This window comes from Pyrus communis, chromosome 13, assembly GCF_041283825.1.
Source record: "Pyrus communis isolate YQ-2024b chromosome 13, ASM4128382v1, whole genome shotgun sequence".
In the NCBI taxonomy this organism is placed as follows: domain Eukaryota; kingdom Viridiplantae; phylum Streptophyta; class Magnoliopsida; order Rosales; family Rosaceae; genus Pyrus; species Pyrus communis.
In genome coordinates, this window is record NC_142577.1 from 29,731,859 (window position 1) to 29,750,541 (window position 18,683).

The 18,683-nt window shown below is 36.9% G+C and overlaps 3 protein-coding genes and 1 long non-coding RNA gene across 8 annotated transcripts; 3 read left to right on the plus strand and 1 right to left on the minus strand.

Annotated features, from left to right (window-relative positions):
• Positions 1-748: 748 nt before the first annotated feature.
• On the plus strand, positions 749-6,460 carry LOC137736836 (protein ESMERALDA 1-like). Its single transcript, XM_088682651.1, has 11 exons — positions 749-1,325; positions 2,144-2,213; positions 2,415-2,482; positions 2,617-2,705; positions 3,138-3,335; positions 3,998-4,202; positions 4,313-4,480; positions 4,903-5,070; positions 5,157-5,347; positions 5,644-5,832; positions 6,106-6,460. Exons 1-10 carry the CDS (start codon positions 960-962, stop codon positions 5,804-5,806), a joined length of 1,686 nt encoding a protein of 561 aa, XP_088538777.1. The 5' UTR covers positions 749-959; the 3' UTR covers positions 5,807-5,832; positions 6,106-6,460.
• Positions 6,461-7,439: 979 nt separating this feature from the next.
• Positions 7,440-10,690, plus strand: LOC137736837 (phytanoyl-CoA dioxygenase-like). The gene is made up of 9 exons (XM_068476121.2): positions 7,440-7,620; positions 7,745-7,869; positions 7,985-8,042; positions 8,445-8,513; positions 8,634-8,752; positions 9,372-9,519; positions 9,663-9,807; positions 9,914-10,000; positions 10,236-10,690. Exons 1-9 carry the CDS (start codon positions 7,566-7,568, stop codon positions 10,300-10,302), a joined length of 873 nt encoding a protein of 290 aa, XP_068332222.2. The 5' UTR covers positions 7,440-7,565; the 3' UTR covers positions 10,303-10,690.
• LOC137736838 (uncharacterized) lies at positions 10,646-14,114 on the minus strand. Of its 5 annotated transcripts, none has more exons than XM_068476123.2 (7): positions 13,839-14,114; positions 12,831-13,076; positions 12,577-12,635; positions 12,396-12,474; positions 12,166-12,304; positions 11,557-11,670; positions 10,646-11,153 (listed from the first exon to the last, which is right to left on the minus strand). In XM_068476123.2, the coding sequence occupies exons 2-7, from the start codon at positions 12,995-12,997 to the stop codon at positions 10,962-10,964; spliced, it is 750 nt and encodes a 249-aa protein (XP_068332224.2). In that variant the 5' UTR covers positions 12,998-13,076; positions 13,839-14,114; the 3' UTR covers positions 10,646-10,961. The 5 variants fall into 5 exon arrangements, with proteins under 5 accessions (XP_068332224.2, XP_088538778.1, XP_088538780.1 ...); XM_088682652.1 differs by having other exon boundaries at positions 13,984-14,074; XM_088682654.1 differs by having other exon boundaries at positions 13,372-14,000.
• Positions 14,115-16,263: 2,149 nt separating this feature from the next.
• On the plus strand, positions 16,264-17,555 carry LOC148692071 (uncharacterized). The gene is made up of 2 exons (XR_015954746.1): positions 16,264-16,558; positions 16,707-17,555. It is a non-coding gene; the product is annotated as an uncharacterized LOC148692071 (long non-coding RNA).
• Positions 17,556-18,683: the final 1,128 nt, after the last annotated feature.

An 18,683-nucleotide genomic window follows, 5' to 3' on the forward strand; every position in this document is an offset into this window, starting at 1 on the left:
ATCCAACAACCAAGGAATATCATATTTTAACCCAATTAAATAAGACAAATACGATTGAGAATTTGAGATGGTGGTCCAATTACTTGTACCGAGGGCCAAGATATCAATATTATGCAATTAATTATTATTATTTAGCAGTCTCCCTCTCACAAAGGATCGAATAAACTTTTATATATACAAAAATAAAATCCTCTTATATAAAGTTACCCGTCCAATAAAACATGAAAGAATTTAAAATTATAGGATTAGAGATAAGGTATACAATAAGTAGCATAGTCCTCCTTCCAATTTTCCTAACCCAAATAAGTAGCATTATCCATGTATTAAAAAATATCAAATGACAGAGATCAACAAGGGCGTGTGAGAAGTTAAAAAAAAAATATGAATATCACACCCCTAAAAAATATACTGTAAATTTCTCTAATTCATATGGTTTCATTCCTTTTTAATTTTTTTTAAAGTCAAATTTTAATTAAATACATCTGAACTTTTAAAAACTCTTTTAAAATTCTAATTAAATACATCTAGAATTACAAATAATTAATCAAAATCCAATTGAATTCACTATGAGTTTGATACGAATTAATATAATGCTCGTTGAATTTATTTATAATAAAATGTATATATATATATATATATTTGACAACACTTTGACGTAATTATTTGGAAAAAGAAAAAGAAAATTCAAATCAGAAAAAAAAAATTGAAGAAATGAAAAACCCTGAGAGGAGAAGCGCCGAGCACGTGCACTCCAAACTCATTATTTTGTTCGAATCAATACAATACAAACACTTCTCTCTCTCTTCTTTCTCTCTCTAAATTCTTCTGTGTCCACTTTTTCTCAAAATTTTCTCAGAAAACCCAATTCACAAGAAACACACAGCCAGAGAGAGAGAAGGCCACATGACGTAGCAGAGAGAGAGAGAGAGAGAGAGAGAGAGAGCAGTACAGAAATCCCAATGCACCCATACAACCGGCTACCGAGTAGCGGACACAACAGCCCATCGCCGCCGCCTTCGCCGCTCCGCTCGCCCCGGTTCCGACACGGCCGCTCCAAACCAGGTGGCAGGTTCAACCAGCCGGGTCGGACCCTAATCCAGCGCATCGTCTGGCACCTCCTTTCCGTTCTTATCCGCCGCCAGGGCTTTTTCCTATTCGCCCCTCTCCTCTACATCGCCGGCATGCTCCTCTACATGGGCTCCGTCTCTTTCGAGGTCGTTCCCATTATCTCGCATCGTCTCGCCCCCGGCTCCGTCTACCGCAGCCCCCAACTCTACGGCAAGCTCCGCCCCGAAATGGATGCTGATAACTCCTCCGCCGATGCGGTGCGTCTCATCTCCTCCTTCCTTGCTTCCTTCCTTCCTGATTTACAGTTTGAGATCTTATTCAAAATACATGAATTCGAATTTCAATGAATCTGCTTTTTTTGTTTGCTTTGTTTATTGTTCAACATAATTTAATGAGGAAATTCAAATCATTGATCACATTGGATAGGATTGCTGGGCGTTCCAAATTGCTTAGTGATTAGTACTTAATCGGCAACACTGCTTATTATTTATTCTAGGGATTTGAAATCTTGTGTAAATGGACTATGGATTTGAACAGTCAATCTCTAAGTTGCCAACTTGCCATAGATAATCAAGCTAGTAACTGTAACCCGCTGGCGAACTATTTGTATTGTTATAAGTTGGACATTCTCATTTTGTTTCATTGTGCTGAAATCGAACTTATTACGATTGCATTTCGTGCTATTTAGTCATCTTAACCTTGGGTTATACAACAAATAAGTAGATCACCATCAAGAGAAAATGCCGGGGAGTTGAATTTGAACTTATTATGATGGCATTTTGTGCTATTTAGTCATCTTAACCTTGGGTTGTACAACAATAAGCAAATCACCATCAAGAGAAAATGCCGGGAATAGAAAAAACTTAGAGATAATGCCCCTATTACATGGGAAGCAATGTAGAAGTGGGCTTTGAAGGAGATTTCTTGTTGATCTTTTTGAATGTTCCCTTTGTTAACCTACTAGGTTCGGTAGGCTATTCTTAGAGATATTGGATTCTCTCGATGTGCTTATGACTTAGAATTCTAGGTTCCTCATATGCAGTGCTACTTACTGACCCCATCAGGTTCTGTGTAGATTTCAACTGTTTGGAAACATTCCTATAAAAGTGGCGAGTGGAGACCATGTGTAAACAAATCCTCTGGAGGTATGAGTTATCTCAACTAGTTCTTGCAATTTTATACACTGATTGCTGCTGGTACACTTTTTGAATTTCTATGCGTTCACAGCCCTGCTTTTTGACATTTTCCCCTACTGTAGCAATGCCTTTGTTTTCTTTTCTATTTAGTTTGGCACATTTATGTATTTCTGTACGTTTTTAATGTGGTTTTACTGTTTATACTTGTAGGTTTAGCCGAGTCAAATGGTTATATATACGTTGAGGCAAATGGTGGTCTAAATCAGCAGAGGACTTCAGTAAGTTTGACTGCTGTCTTGTTGAGTGTTTCTTTTCATGTTTAAGTTTGTGCTTTGCCTATTGCATAAGGAAGATCATTCTTGTAACAACTTTCTTGACTCCTTGATGGATGGTTGTTGTTGATGCTCTCTAGATATGCAATGCAGTTGCTGTTGCAGGCTATCTTAATGCGACACTTGTAATTCCCAAATTTCATTTTCATAGCATCTGGAGAGATCCAAGGTTTGTCATAACTTTGTCTTTGTTGTTGCGCTTGTACGATCAGGGTGCCTTACAACAAATATCCATGCTTTTGTAAGGATGACATGCCAAAATTCTTAGGTATATAAGAAACAGAGTGTGAATCTGAGCAGAAACAGTGTGTGAAGTTTGGCATGTTTTCCATACAACTTGGCTCAGTTTAACACTTCAGCTTAAAAACAGAACTGAAGGAGGGGTAAAAGTGTAAAGTTACATTATGAGATAAAAGGAATAAAATGATATAAGGTGAAATACAGCATTTTTTTATTTATCGGGTTGGCCTGACCTTGCTTATTACCTCATAGATTGATCAGGAGTTTTCTGTTGAACAAAAATATGAATCTAGTATTGACAGTTTCATTCTCATATAGACTGGAATCTGATTGTCTTCTCTTTTTTATTACTTTTGTCCAGTAATTTCAGTGAAATTTACGACGAAGATTACTTCATCAGTATGTTGGAAAATGATGTACGTGTGGTTGACAAGATTCCTGAATATTTAATGGAACGATTTGACTACAATATGACCAATGTTTACAACTTCAGAATTAAAGCATGGTCTCCCATTCTGTACTATGAGGATGTTGTTCTCCCAAGGCTACTTGAAGAAAAGTGAGTGAGAAATTCTTAATCTTCATATTGCCTTTATTTATTTAAAGATACTTTCTCATTATGTTGTCCTGCTAAATGTTGTGCTAAAAATGAAAACTTTGCATCAAATGAGACATGCTGAGGCCTTAGGTGCGAGTCCTATATTTGTGTGCAGGTAGAGGTGGTAAATTTCAACCTTGACTTATCACCCCACTTGAATCTGATGTTTTTGGGTTGGACACTTTTTCTGCGATGTGTTTTTTATTTAACAAATTTCTGCATGGTAGATGAGGTTTCTTGGGTTGAGGCGCAATAAACTTGTGTACTTGATTTCAACTTTATTAGTGGCCATCAATCATAAATTCATTCTTTATATGTTGTTTTATCACTATTTTAAATGAGATCCAGTAACTATATGTTCCGTTTAATTTTTTGGTATTAAATACTTAAAAAGGTTTTTGTTCTGGGGCATTGAGCTAATATGGACTGTTATGCACTTTGCGCAGGAGTTGAAAATTTTCATTTTTTTTAATCCATTGCATATTCTAGGGATGCTTATATTTCCATCTCTTTTTTGATGATCTGACATATTCATCCTTCATCAATTTTGTGAATGGGTGTGGCAAGATTCAAGCGATGCTTATATAAAATGATCCTTATGGTTATATTGGTGGATGAAACAGGGTTATACGGATTTCTCCTTTTGCAAATCGTTTATCATTTGATTCTCCTCCTGCTGTCCAACGGCTAAGATGCTTGGCAAATTATGAAGCTTTAAAGTTTTCAAGTCCTATATTAACTTTGGGAGAAGTTTTGGTTGTAAGAATGAAAGAACGCAGCACAAATTATGGTGGAAAATATATTTCTGTTCATCTGCGGTTTGAGGAGGTTTGTCCTGATAAACTAGAAGTGTGGCATTGTAATTGACTTTTTCATAACCTCATGAAGAAGGTATTATCTTTCTTTCACAAGCGGAATTGCTGATATCCTATTTGCAGGACATGGTTGCGTTCTCTTGTTGTGTTTTTGATGGTGGAGAGCAAGAAAATGAAGATATGAAAGCAGCAAGGGAAAGAGGTTGGAAGGGGAAATTTACCAAACCTGGTAGGGTTATACGTCCTGGAGCAATTAGGGTCAATGGCAAATGTCCCCTCACTCCCTTAGAGGTATAACTTTTGCTTTTGGGTAGTTCTTTCTGGTGTGTTTAATTACAAACTGAACTTCTTCTTGAGTCTTGACTAACGGAAAAAAAGTTTTGCATGAATTCCAATTGAGCAATGTAAATGTCACATTCGAGTTGAGCAACATAACAGGGGGTTAGCCGCCCCGCCCTTATCCGTTGTGTCATTCCTGTATTGGAATCCAGAATAGGAGGCACTTGCATTGCAAGGCAGACTATACCACTGTGCTATGATGCCATCTGCCAGCTGTGGTCCCCTAAATTGATGTTTTCGAAGACAATTGCAACTGTCTTTTTTCGTTGTTGAATTTGTTATTACTTCGGAAAGATTTTATGACTTTTTCAAGTTTCTTTTGTATTTCTTGATTTGGATAGTTGATTATTTCTTTTTCTGTGTCATCTAATCAGGTTGGCTTGATGCTGAGGGGAATGGGTTTTGATAAGAACACATTTATATATTTGGCATCCGGAAAGATATATAATGCTGAGAAGTCAATGGCCCCATTACTGGAAATGTTTCCTAATTTGCAGACAAAAGAGATGCTAGCGTCAGAAGAGGAGCTTGCTCCATTCAAGGTCCAAATCGTTTAATTCTGTTTGGTTCTACTGTCTCTGTGGTATGGTATAATACGATTGTTCTGACTTTGAGTTACTGCTACTAGAATTATTCTTCCAGGATGGCTGCGATAGATTACACTGTTTGTCTACATAGTGAAGTATTTGTGACAACTCAAGGAGGGAACTTTCCCCATTTTTTGATCGGACACAGAAGATACATGTATGGTGGACACTCAAAGACTATCAGGCCCGACAAGCGGAAGCTAGCATTACTCTTTGATAATCCACAAATTGGGTATGTATACATGACTACTGCTGCCATTTTAGTTTATTTGAGGGTGAATCTTAGTTTAGTTTCATTAAAAATGCGTCTTTGTATGTATTGAATGGCTAGAAGTTTGGTTACATTTGCTGATATTTGTGTCAAAGCCTTTTATGGATGTTGCGGCAGTAGGCAGGAGGTTCTAGCCGACGCAGTGGGTTAAGTATAGATGAAAATACATTATTTACTGTCATGCATTTGAGTTATATGAACAAAAATGTCTTGGACACCATAGTAAACATTTCTTGGCTTTGTTGTTTATTCCTCAGATGGAAGACTTTCAAGCGTCACTTGCTGGGCATGAGGTCCCATAGTGATTCAAAGGGCTATGAGATCAAGAGGCCTAATGACTCTATATATACCTTCCCATGCCCGGATTGTATGTGCCGCTCAAACAAGACAGAAGATTCAAGAGCAGCATCAGCTACATGATTTTGCTTGAAGATGCCTTTGATTATGTGAGCACACCTTACTGCTGACCCCCCTACATTTGTGTTGCCATTCTTTCATTTTTTTTTCCCCTGTCCGGACGCGGAGAGGGCATACACTAATTTTTGGGAGAGACAAGGAATTTGTTGGAGGTCACAATTGCCTGATTCTTTACCCGGGATTGTACGGTGAGGAAGTTGCATAATTTGTATACGATGTCAGAAGACAAGATAGCGAGACATAAATCCTTCCATCACAAGAGTTTCCCGGGTGTTTGACGGAGCATTGTTTCATATCTGCAGCTGCTGTATTTAACAAGCTGTGCACTGACAAATCACATTCCTTTCACACCCTGGTTTGGCCGTGTTTGTAGGTTAGTTAGGAGTTTGATCTGCAATTGCAAACAGGATCAGGTAGGATAATTTTTGTACATTTATCCAAGATCAGGGCATTCGTTTTATTTTGATTCTCTTTTTTTTTTCCTTACGGTTCTTTCGGTGTTTCATATGTGTATCATTTCCTGACCTCTATCCCTTCCATCGAAGTTTTACCTTCGTTACGGACGCTCCCAGGATACGTTTTAAACTCCATCAGTATGTACATTTTGTGATACAGGGAGCTTCAAAGTAATTACAGTTGGCCTCAAATTTTTTAAAATTGTAGTGTGTTTCGTTTTCTTTTCTTCTGTGGTTCTGGCCAGAGCTAGTGCTTCGTTGTCTTTCCTTAATTGTGTATTCTTTGGACTTGCGTTTTCGGTCGTGGCCAATCTGCAACAGGGTCATGTAGAGGAAAGTTATAAAACATGTAACAACACGTGATTGACTTACTCGTTACAGTGTCGTTTCATGAAGCGTTTTATGGGAATGGTATACGGATCGTGGGCATGTGGAGATTTTGTCCATTACACCACTTTCAAAAGGCAGAACGTGATTTGATCCAGTTTTTCCGTTGGTGGGGATTTATTTCGCTGGCCTGACCCAAAATTGGTGAGGGTTCAACGGTATAAACCGAATCGGTGATGCAATTCGTTAATTTTTACTTGCATTGCGTGACTAATTTGAAGATTTTTTACTTTATTTTTTTCTCTTGTCGAATTTTTGTTGATTTTTTATTATTATTTACAAATGATGAGATATTTACAAACAAAATTTGAACAACCTCTTAATATCAAAACGAGACTAGCCACAATTAATTTGACTTTTGATCTTATTAGAAGATACGAGTAAATTTGACAAATCCTGCGATAATGGGTATACCTATCATTTGACTCCTTGGATTATTACTCTAGTTGAATTGACTCCTGAATTAATTTTTTGGTAAATTAACTCTCTAAACTATTTGATATTAGCCAATTAACCCCTCATTGTCAGTTTTGGTGAAATTTCACTCACTTTGCTGTTAAATATTGGCACGACTTTACTCTCAAGAGTGAATTACGTGTTGGTCACATGTCAGTATTTGACGGAAAAATGAATGAAATTTCATTGAATTCGACGGCAAGAGATTAATGGCTAATTTCATATTATTCATGAGGTTAATTTATCAAAAACAAATTAGTGGAGTGGCTCAGTTTCAACTGGGTTGATACTAAACGGCAGTTTACTCCCGCGTGAATATATGGAATCCAAGATTGCACGTTTTCATATATATATATATAAAAGAGCACAGAGGACCGGAGGAGATTACGGTCACCTCCGAAACGCCTCCAAAAACTTCCAACGTTTGACGACCTGTTTTCTTGCCCCTCTCTGTCTCAGACGCCATGGGAATCGTCGGAAGTCTCAGTCCTGACCAGCTCCAGACCTTCCACTCCCAAGGTAACCAAACCAAACCAAACCTTAATTAAGCTCCTATTTACCTCCTATTATCCTAAGAAAACACTAGTCTTATGTTTTTGACTTGAATCATGTCTGTTGTTAAATTGTTTTTATGGTTACGCAGGTTATCTTGTGATGGAATCGTTTGCGAGCGCGGAGGACATCGAGGCCATGAGGAACCGAATGGACCAATTGCTCCAGGACTTTGACTGCTCTTCCACCGCCTCTATTTTCTCCACCACCAACCAGGTTTCTGTTTCTTTTTTCTTTTTGATTAATTCATCATGTTTTTATCATAATTTTTAGCTAGTTGTGTATGTTTCTCTGTAATTAAATCTTCCCTTTTAATTATATCTTGCACGAGAAGTCTACTGACAATTACTTCTATGATAGCGTTGACAAAATTTCGTTTTTCTTCGAAGGTATGATTTATGTTTCAGTAATCAGTATTCTAAATCATTTAGAGTTTGTTTCGAAGTGTTTTTAAAATGACTGAAAGTGTTTTCGAAACCAATCCTTAGTAAAAATTTAATTGGACTTTCGAAAAACACTTGAATTACTTCCTGCAAGAAGTACATATTTGGTGCTTTTTCCAAAAAACACTTAAATGCTTTTGGAACCCATGATCAATTTCATTAAAACCGCTTTATGTCATTTTAAATACACTTCCAAACAAGCCCCTACTTGGATTCCTGTTTGTATGTTTTTATTCCATTTCTTTGTTAAAAAACTTTGAATTTTAGGTAGCTTGAATTTGTTCCAATAGTGAAATTGAACACTTAATTAGCACATCTTAACATGTTGGGACTCGTTAATTTTGGCAGAGAAAGCTTTTGGGAGTGATGGAGAACTGCGACAGCCGAAGGAACTTTCGATTAACAAAGTTGGCCATGGTAAGCTCTAAACCCTTTAGTTTTATCTTTATCATAAAAGTTGTAGAAATGGATTGTAGTTTTTGTCTCTGCGTTTTTAACTCGAACTGAGAGTGTAAAGCGTGTGGTCTGTTGGTGCAGCATTACATGAGCTCGATCCAGTATTTAAAGGGTTCACCTTTTCTGAGAAAGTTTCAGGCTTGTTCATCTCCTTGGGTTACAGAAGGCCCATTGTCATTCAGTCTATGTACATTTTCAAGGTATTACATTACATCTTCTCTCGTGTATAACGCTTAGTTCTGCAGCTTTTATAAGGTTTATATTGATGCAGACTTAAGGTCCATTTGGATGAAAGGATTGGTTTCTAACAATAAGGCTACCAGGTCGGAAGAACCCTAAAAATATTAGACACAATGCATTTGGAATAACTAGATACAATTTACAATTGGCATGGAGGCTTGTACATATAGACTGGTGTTCGTGGTTGCAGATGGGGAACACTTGATCGACATTTCTACACTTATATGAAAACACTTGCATATAAAAATATGGGTTCAAAAGTTTTTATACAGTTATGCACACACATAATCAGGGAGAGAGGGGCAAGTCTTTATCGAGATACCTGCCTCACCCCGCTTAGAACAAGTTTTTTGTTATTTTGTTGGGACTAGGTCTACAATGGGAACACTTGTGTCCACGGAGTTGTGAGTTAGCAGTATTATGATTTGAAGGCTCTAAACCTTGATCGCATGATTTTAAGTTGACATAGTGTCGGAACATAGTATGTGTTCGAGAGATTGGTTATGTTATATGTTTATACTGGTTGTTTTTCTTCTCTTCAAGTATGCATAAACTAATCTGCAAGAATATTGTTGGCAGCAACCAGGAATCGGAGGTGAGGTAGTGCCGCATCAGGATAACTCATTTCTTTATACCGATCCACCAACTTGCACGGGGCTGTGGCTGGCTTTAGAAGATGCAACAATAACGAATGGCTGCCTATGGGCTATTCCTGGATCGCAAAAGAGTAGCATTCTCCTCCAACTCTCTCTATTTTTTCCTAAATAATATCTTTGCCTATTTTAATTTTCTGCTTCTGAGTCGGAAAGGCTTCGAAATTGTTTTGTTTAGTAATTCTTTCTTGTAATCGGTCTTTATGTTGTTTAACAGATGGGCTAATGAGACGGTTCATTAGAGGTGAAGACGGTGTGACCTTTGATCGGCCTTCCCCTGAGTATGATCAAAAGGATTTTGTTCCCATCGAAGTGAAAGCTGGGTCTTTAGTTGTTATTCACGGTGATCTTATTCATCAAAGGTGAGTTCAAATAAACTCTTTCTGTTGACCCTTTAAATATTTATTCGTAGTCGGGTGGTTCTAAGGAGCTTAATTTTGCCGTTCCTGTCAAATGCTTCAACTGCAGTTTCGAAAACCAGTCCTCAAAATCCAGGCATGCGTACAGCTTGCACGTGGTGGATACCGATGGCTGCAGATGGTCTCAAGATAACTGGTAATTACGTCTCTCTTTGTAGAATTACTGAGCTTTACTGGTTGCTAGTGGTACGAGTGAGTGAATCTCCCGAGTACCACCTTAGGCGTAGGGCTCGTGCGGTGTCTAGGATTGTAACTTAAATGTTTCTTCTGGATTTGGAATAATTTTCCACGTTTTCTTGAGCGTCTCCGACCTCTGAAGTCTGAACTGAATTTTTCTGAAGAATGTGCATGGTTTTATGTTTAACCTGCAGGATCAGGAGAAAAGTGGAGCCAGAGCCTCTGTACGTATCCTCTTCTGACCTAAAACTTGATCTCTAGATCTCAAGCAGACCATCTGATCGAGGTATTCGGTATTCGAAGTTCCCGAGATCATCTACATCTACAAGGGGTTGTCGACAAGAAGGTCGATGAACGCTGATACATTTGTTTCTTTGGATGAATAAAGCCGAGCCATTGATCATTGTAATTTATAATCTTCTCTTGCTTTTACCCTCTCTTCTTTAGAAAAATGATTTATGCACACTTATTTTCACTTTTATACGCCTTTATATGGAGTGGAAAAATTCGAATCCTCAAACGATAATCTTGTAGACATGTTGAGAAGCACGACACACATGAATCCTTGTCATCATAGAGGGAGGAAGGGTACCTGTAAAAGACATTTTGACGCTCAAGTCCCTTTTAGTACTGAAATTGGTTGCCACTATCTTTCAATTACACAGAATATCCACCAGCAACAATAATAATGCTATTATCTTATTTACATGTCAATCGGATAATTTTAGATAATATTGTTCCGACTTTCCCAGACAACCCTCGTACCTCGTACCTTGTCCCTGCGCCTATGATTTTACCTAGATATTAAATAAATAATAATTCCGGTGGCATTCTGCAAAATAATAAGGTTGGATCGACAAATTTGGTTGTAGAATTGTATCTAGCCTGCTAGCCAGGTCTTCTATCTGTTTGAACGATGGCTACTCCAGAAGCTTATTGCAGGTGCCAACACCGACGGCTGCAGCAAGGTGCCACGCAGCATGAAGGAACGGAGTCTGAGGAAACATGTCATCGGCAATGAACAAGACACCTCCCAATAGTGATGACATCTTATGTGCATAGTGGGCATTTCTTAGCTCTGGATCTTTCAATGCTCTCTTGGCGAATGCTACCTGAAAACAAGAAGTAACGGCTGATGAGAAAAGTGGGAAACTGTTTTAGTAGAAAGTGAGAGGAGCTTAACATAAAACTTTTCAGGTTACCTATGGCTATGACTAATTACTAACATGGTCCTTTTCCATACAATTACTGGAAAGTTGCAAGCTTAAGTCTGAATTTTGTGATATTTAACAGCCTACTTCCATAAAACATGTTTCCAGATTTGTCAAGCTTCATCCACAACGCAGAGTTGTAGATAATAGACTCTGTAAATGCATTAAAACCGTAGATTTTTCAAATCATAAATATCATGGTCGGATGATTTTACCTATTACTAGCTGATCACGCACCATTTCCAACAAGGATGACACTAGTCATAAAATTGATAAAGAACGGTGGTTAAATCTTAAAAGTTACCTCCATTAATCCCGTGTGAACGGCAGAAACCATCAGAGGCTGGAAAGGTAAAAATAATGCAGAAGCTGCCGTCAGCAGCTTTGGGTTTTCATTTCTGAGGGCTCTTGATAGACACTGCAAAAATTTGAGTTGATCCATTTCCAATTACATGCCTAAAAGTGAGCAACTGAGAAACTTTACAGAAACAAAATATACAGATACAACTAATAATTCGTACAAGAAATGACACATTGGCAACTGGCAGGGCATAATCCATGTAAACATGCCAAAGATGAGTTTTGAGTATGTACAAATTAATCCTGGCACTTCTTCAGATAAATAAAATCCAGGTAAATGTTCAGAGAGCAGGAGGTGGAGAAGCATTATATCTTAGACTTTTAATGCTTGAATCGAGCAATGATTTCTATGTGGAAAATCCCTCTTAAGCTGTAACAATTCTATATATGATACATGATTCCATACATTCAAGTATGAGGGAAGTATTGCCATTACAATATTTTTATGAGTTTAATATTGACTCAAGCAATTTGCCATCGTCCAGAAAAAGCTCACAGATGCTGATAATAAAGAGTGCGGCCAACTATATTTAGGGACTTTTATCTGACTTACTACTGTTGTTGTGGCTATCATCGTATAGTCGGCCCATCTTAAATATTTCCTTAGTTTTCCTCTTGAAGAATGATATAAACTTGAGGCGACTCCAACTCCGATTAATGAATTAGCATATAGCTTGGTATTTAGATTCTTCCTGTTTCCCCAAGGAGGATAAATTTAATTAAACCTGATGCATCAGTAAGATTATGTTTATGTCTATCAACTGACTTCCAAAAATGTATTACCTTGGGGCATGGATTCCAAGAACTATAAAAGGAAGTGAAGTGAGCACATTCACGAATGTTTCTGTAACACTCTGATCACCTGATAAAACGGGAAAATATGTAAGCAAATATTTGTTTGTCATGCAAGAAATTGGATTGCAAACCAGATGAAGATTAAAAAATGCTTTTATATCTAAAATACCTTGAATGCAGCAGCCCTGGATGGGCTTCAAGCATGGCGGTCTTTGCTGCCACACTCGCCTGAAAACAAGTAGACAAAGTTAAATAAGTATTTGAAAGTAGCATGACATCAAAACTGCAGAAATTCATCACAATTATCTTAAATAAATATTATTCATTGCTTAGTCTTGTCCTGTTGATGGGAACTATGCATAATCCAAAATATTAATAGCGTATGTTGATAAACAAGTCTCATTAATTAGGTTTCTCACTCACTGCATAAAAAGCTGCTGATTTGCTCCAATAGGTGAGGTTCCACAAGTTGAGTGAGAAAGGTCATTTTGAGTAGTCTCTTCTGATTCAAACCGAGAACTGGACACCACATGCACCCCATGCATGCCCTGTAGGGCTCTGCTCGAGTTCAATGTACTTTTGGGACTCATATTGCCAGCAATCACTTGCTGGCAAGTGTTGGAAGAAGCGTGCTGGCTACGAGCCAATATACTGCTTAAAAGTGCACCACTACAAAACAGCAGCAGTACTTCCACAAATTAAGAGCAGAACAAATCATAATGTTGAGCAACCACTGAAGCTACAAATAAAGCGTGCATTGAAAAGAAAAGCTCGAATCTTTTTAAAGTGTATCGCCAAATTTACCCTGGAAATTAATCTAAACATGTATACTACAAGCTATCCCGGACCCGTGTATGTTTCTAAGTTGTACTGCTGCATTGCATCTTTTAAGCAATCAAAGTAAGAGCCTGGTCATAGGAAATGATGTTAAACCTAACCAGGCAGAAACCTCAATGTAACTTACGTAGGGTCTTAAAGAACTAAAAACCCGAAATCACCCACAAGACCAGATAACCGGCCGGCCCAGAATTCAGGTGTTGTAGTGCTACATGCAAGACAATTGGATCAATTCAATGGAGCAGGAATTAGTTTGAGCAAATGTGGTTAGAGGTGCAATTTTGAATCAAAACGCACATGAATAATTTAAGTTATTTAACACCCGAAATGCAGATGGTCATAGCAAGATCCCATGTCATGGTAAAACCAACATAACCGGACGGCCCAGAAGCAACTGAGATTTCGAAGCGACATTTTATCAAACAGGTTGTGTGCATGATAAAATCCCGACCCAGGACCAAAACCCATTACCTGATTTTCTCCAGAAAGCAAATAAAACCAAAAGAAACCCAATAATTACAAAGCAAGCAAGACACCAACATTCACATCAGAAAAATCACAGAAAATTGTATAACCAAAACAGAGAGAGAGAACCTGGGTGGGATTGGTGGAGGTGAGGAAAGGAAGGGGAGTTAATTCAGTTGAGTTGGGAGGAAGGAGAAAGGGGAAGAAGATGCGCACGACGCTGGGAATCTCCCCTCCTGATGCGCATATTCCCCAATTCGCATCCAAATCTTACCAAAATTCTAATTTCATAAGCAATGATAAAGCCAAAGGGTGAGTCGGTGACCAAGCGTTTTGTTCTCTGTCTCTTCTCTCCACCAATGGATTTTATTTTTTTTGTCAATTTATAATTTTATGAAATTTTGTACACTCTGTTTCGACGAAAAAAAATTTAAGAACAGCCGAGTTTTATTTTTTTAGAATTTATGAATTTTTTTATTTGATTAATCAATAACAATAAAATTTAAATACAAAATTTGTTATATTTAAATTCTCACTCATAAAACTTTATGGAATGACACATGTTTATATATAATTTAAACATGAAAATTAGAGGTTTCAAATTTTAAGATTTTTTTCCACCCAAAAAATTTAGATTTTTATGTTTATAATTCAAACAAGATAATTAGTGAATGTTAATTTATAAACTTTGAACATTGTTCAAATTTCAAATTTATTTCTCTCGTCTAAACATAGTAATATTGTTCTTCTATAATCTATTTGATAATTCATTCAATTAGAAAACTAAAAAAAATTATCAAACAAATATTATGTTTTTAATTTTCAGTTGAAAACTTTCTTCTATTGGTCGAAAATTGAAAATTAAAAATCTTAGATATATACAGAGACCAGAGTTTAACTCCACGTCCAAATAGTGGGCCTTTCTCCTCAGACGGAATGTCAGGATGCTTTTGACGGCCCATATTCAGACTGCAGGCCGTAGGCCCGCTAAGCATAGGTTCGATCGGAGTTTGGGTAAGTGTTAACTAATTAAATTAAAATCAAAATGATCAAGTGTCTGTAACGTAAGTAACAATGAACAATCAGATCAAGATCAAGGCGTTTTTGTATTAGCTGTGCAATACAAAAACAAAATCTTCATATTGTACCTACCTAGCTAGTGAGGACAAAAGAGTTGAAGCATGGTAAAAGAATAGTAAAGTCCATGAAATTAGAGAGAGAGAGAGAGAGAGAGAGAGAGATTCAGGTAAATTATAGTACATCCCTAGCTACATACCAAAAAGAAAAAATTATTGGTGTCACAAGCAATGGATAAACCATAATACGGTACAACGATTGAGTTTTACTATTTTTTTTAGTGATTGTAATGTGCGATTTTAACTTGAAATGTCGTGCACGTTAAGAAGAGAAGTACTACTATACTGATGATATGTTTACTAGTTTCAAGTCAGTAATTATGAATTGGATTGAGTAGGAGTCGGAATTGGGACTTGCATTAAAGTTGTTTACTTAAGATACCTCTAATTGGAGTAAGAATAATATTGGATTCCATGTAAGTTGTTTATTGATTTCTCTCAATCAATTTTAAAACTATTTTAATTACTAAGATGCTCTTGTTCTGGAAAAAATTATTTTCTTGGGCAAGCTTGAAAGTTTAGAAATAATGCGAGGATAAACTGGATAAAAAATGAATTCTAATGTGCTGTTTATCTAGAAGTTAGAATGCCACTTCCTATCCAGCCAAAAGTCGAATTTTCTCCAAAATCAAGAATTAAATTAAATTTATTATATTGAATAGGCTCCATTCTTACTTTCAATCTTATATGGTTTAGGGTGAAGTGCCGATTTAATTGTTGAATTATCACCACAGTGAAAATTAGGTTCTTAGAATTATTTTTTCAGTAAAATAAGTTTCTAGATTTTTAAAAAATTGCTACTTTCATCCCTATTGTTATATTCAAAGCTAGTTTATCCAATTTTTCGTCAACTTAAGTCACTTGACACGCTTTATAGTGTAATACCGTTCTTTTTCTCGCCTATAAGCCCTTAACATTTCATATAGGTTGCGAATATAAAGTCTAAATTACCCTCCAAAGTTAACTTACACTATTTCTTATGAAAAACTCCCAATTTACTCTTCAAAGTTAACTACATACACTATTTCTTTATGAAAAACTACCAACCTACCCTCCAATGTTTATCACATGCAAGTAACGTAACTTAAATTGACATAAAATTGGAATATAGTAGCTTTGAATATAATATTATGGATGTAATTGGCATATTTTTATAATTCAATGACATATTTTTTTTTGAAAAAATAGTTCAGAAACCTAACTTTCATTGATATGATAATTCAAAAACTAAATTAGCAATTCACCCTATGATTTATAAACACAAGAATGATTCATAATCGAGATTAACTTTTTATTTAAGTGCCGATTACGATTTAGTAAACATAGCATAAGAGGTAGTTGGTTTAGTATAAGGCTCCATTTTTTTTCCTTTCCACATTGCTAGATTAGATTTGAAAATGTTCCGGGGACAACGGCTATTAATACTGGACAGTCCCCACCGTCTCCAAGCCGAAGCCAGCAGCATATATGAGAAATATTATAAATATGTATATTATATATAAAAAAACATCAAAGCACACAAAAAACCAAACAGATACCGAAGAGCAAAAGCAAAGCAGTGGTGAGTGGTGGTGGGGTGAGTAAAAGGTGCAGACTCCCAAGTCTCTCAGAAGTGATGAAATAAAAAAAATATAAGAAGGTTCCAGGGATCAAGGGTCAAGCTCATGTGCCTTCAGACCCACAAGACGAGGAAAATCCAACAAGCAGCAAAAGGTTTTAAGCTTTTTTTTGTTTCTTTCTTCTCTTCACTGATAATCACTGCCAAAAAAAGCAACTTTTCCCAGAAGTAGTACTATTACTCACACTACATTTTTAGTTTTATGAGCTTTGTTAGTCTTTGGCATTTATACAAAATTTTTAGTTGGTGCAATGAGAGCTGCTGGAGAAGGTGGAACAAGAAAAGGAAGCAGAAATGGCCGTAGAGAAGCTAGAAGCATTGCGATTTTCATCTTCTGTGTCGTTTTAATATTTGCTCAAACGAGTAATTTGATGGTTTTTGCCAGTACTCCTACTACTAGTACCAGTCACGACAATGAGTGGACCGGTCCGATAATGAGGTCATCGCCGCAGAGGAAAGCACGAGTTTTGGGCAAGGTATCGTTTTACGCACCTTCGAGTAGTCCATCTCACCATGTTCATCGTCTTCCGGCGATCAACGGTGACCCGGGCAAGCTATACGGAGATGACAAGAGAATAGTTCATACGGGTCCAAACCCTCTTCACAACTAACTAATATCGAATTCAATTAATGTTCTGATTTCGATATCAGTGGTTGTGATTAGGGTTTACTGTGTCACTGCACGGCCGCTTCTGCTGCCGCTGCTGCTGCTTCTCCTGTGTATTCCAGTACGAACTATTGCTAGCTTAGCTACAGTTAGCTAGCTAGAATTTTCAAGTGAAATATGACTGTAACATCTTTATGTCATCAGTTTTTCTTTTCTTTTATTTTTGTTGTTTTTGAGGTAGAAAGAATGAGAGCATGGCTCTAGCCTTTTCCAGTAGTGTTTGACGATTAGGGTTACGGGCAGAGGAGCAAATGCAGAGACTAGTAAGAGGAAGGGAAAAAATTGGAAAGGCTAGTTAATGCTCTTGTTTTCTTTTTGCAGTGACTCATAAAATTGCTCTTACTTACCCTTTCTCTCTGTATGTTTAGAAATTCTTGTAATTTGTGAGAGAGATTCAATTCATTGCTGCACCTAGTCATTATATATTCTTCTCCACTTTAATTTTGTTCATGTCATGGTTCAGAGCTCCCCCATAACCCTACACATTTACATTGTTGCAGCACAGAATGTATAGCTACAGAATCAATCTTAGATAGACTGTAAATGCCTTTGGATGTAAGTCTATAAAGTGTTGGATTTAGGTTTTCTTGTTTTTCTATGCAAGAATTATTAAATCCTTGATAAACTATTGCATCCGTCCGATACATCATGTGACATATTACCAAACTTCGCATGAACATCTAAATTGTAGACTAAATAAGAAATTGATTATCTCCCATCTTTGTGTATATCTGTCTATTAATTATTTTTTGAGGTATTCAATTTAAAGATTGGAAATGAATTGGAATGCATAGGGAGAAATAAGGCTAAAAACAGTATAAATTGGAGTGTGTATAGTTTATTGTTAGGCAGATCCAACCGTGCAATCAGTGCCTCTTCTCCAACAGTGCAATTAGACCTAATCACACAGCGCTGATTCAAAGCAAATGATCATGACCACTGGTCTAAGGTACATCTAGCAATCAACCTATTAGGGTAAAACATGAACGTCTAATAATGAGCCACGTGGGCAAGTAGGGCATGGCTCATGTGGTTGTAAGTCCTCTGAAATAAATATTGGCTGGGAATTGGACTATTTTTGATTGATTGTTCCTAGATCTGCATTTGACTTAAATGCATCATTTTTTTTTGCTCTCAAAGAGGATGCCCGTCCCTATGGGCCAACACGCTTCCTCAGGATTTAGGGTGCATTTCTCCCAACATGAACTAATGGTGCTAAAGGTTTTCTTGCATGTAGCACTCATCGGGCACTCCCCCACTTTTTAAACTTCAAAAAGCCCCTCCCATTCCTTGGAAAGAAACTTACAAAGAGAATTTTGGACCACGTCATTTTTTTAAGATACGAAGTTAATGTTTTAGATCTTTGAAAAGTTTAAAAAACATTGTGCATGGGCAAAATAAGTTAAGTTACTTTTCTAATTGTAACTTCCATCATTTGTAAAGTACGTAATTTTCATAAAAACATGAGATCCTCTGTATTTTAGTTCATCAAACCTCACGTTTGTCTTAATTAGTTTATGTGAGGATTGTCCCAAAATCCTAGAAACGACAAC

Bases quoted from the DNA above. Each gene is read 5' to 3' on its own strand.
- LOC137736836 (XM_088682651.1), top strand. From the start codon at position 960: ATGCACCCATACAACCGGCTACCGAGTAGCGGACACAACAGCCCATCG. The intron at 1,326-2,143 runs GTGCGTCTCATC...GGTTCTGTGTAG, and splicing joins ATAACTCCTCCGCCGATGCG to ATTTCAACTGTTTGGAAACA. The intron at 3,336-3,997 runs GTGAGTGAGAAA...TGGATGAAACAG, and splicing joins CCAAGGCTACTTGAAGAAAA to GGTTATACGGATTTCTCCTT.
- LOC137736837 (XM_068476121.2), top strand. From the start codon at position 7,566: ATGGGAATCGTCGGAAGTCTCAGTCCTGACCAGCTCCAGACCTTCCAC. The intron at 8,043-8,444 runs GTATGATTTATG...TAATTTTGGCAG, and splicing joins AATTTCGTTTTTCTTCGAAG to AGAAAGCTTTTGGGAGTGAT. The intron at 8,514-8,633 runs GTAAGCTCTAAA...CTGTTGGTGCAG, and splicing joins GATTAACAAAGTTGGCCATG to CATTACATGAGCTCGATCCA.
- LOC137736838 (XM_068476122.2), bottom strand. From the start codon at position 13,786: ATGTTGGTGTCTTGCTTGCTTTGTAATTATTGGGTTTCTTTTGGTTTT. The intron at 12,636-12,830 runs GTGAGTGAGAAA...ACTTGTTTTCAG, and splicing joins AATCAGCAGCTTTTTATGCA to GCGAGTGTGGCAGCAAAGAC. The intron at 11,154-11,556 runs GTAACTTTTAAG...TCTTGTTTTCAG, and splicing joins TTCACACGGGATTAATGGAG to GTAGCATTCGCCAAGAGAGC.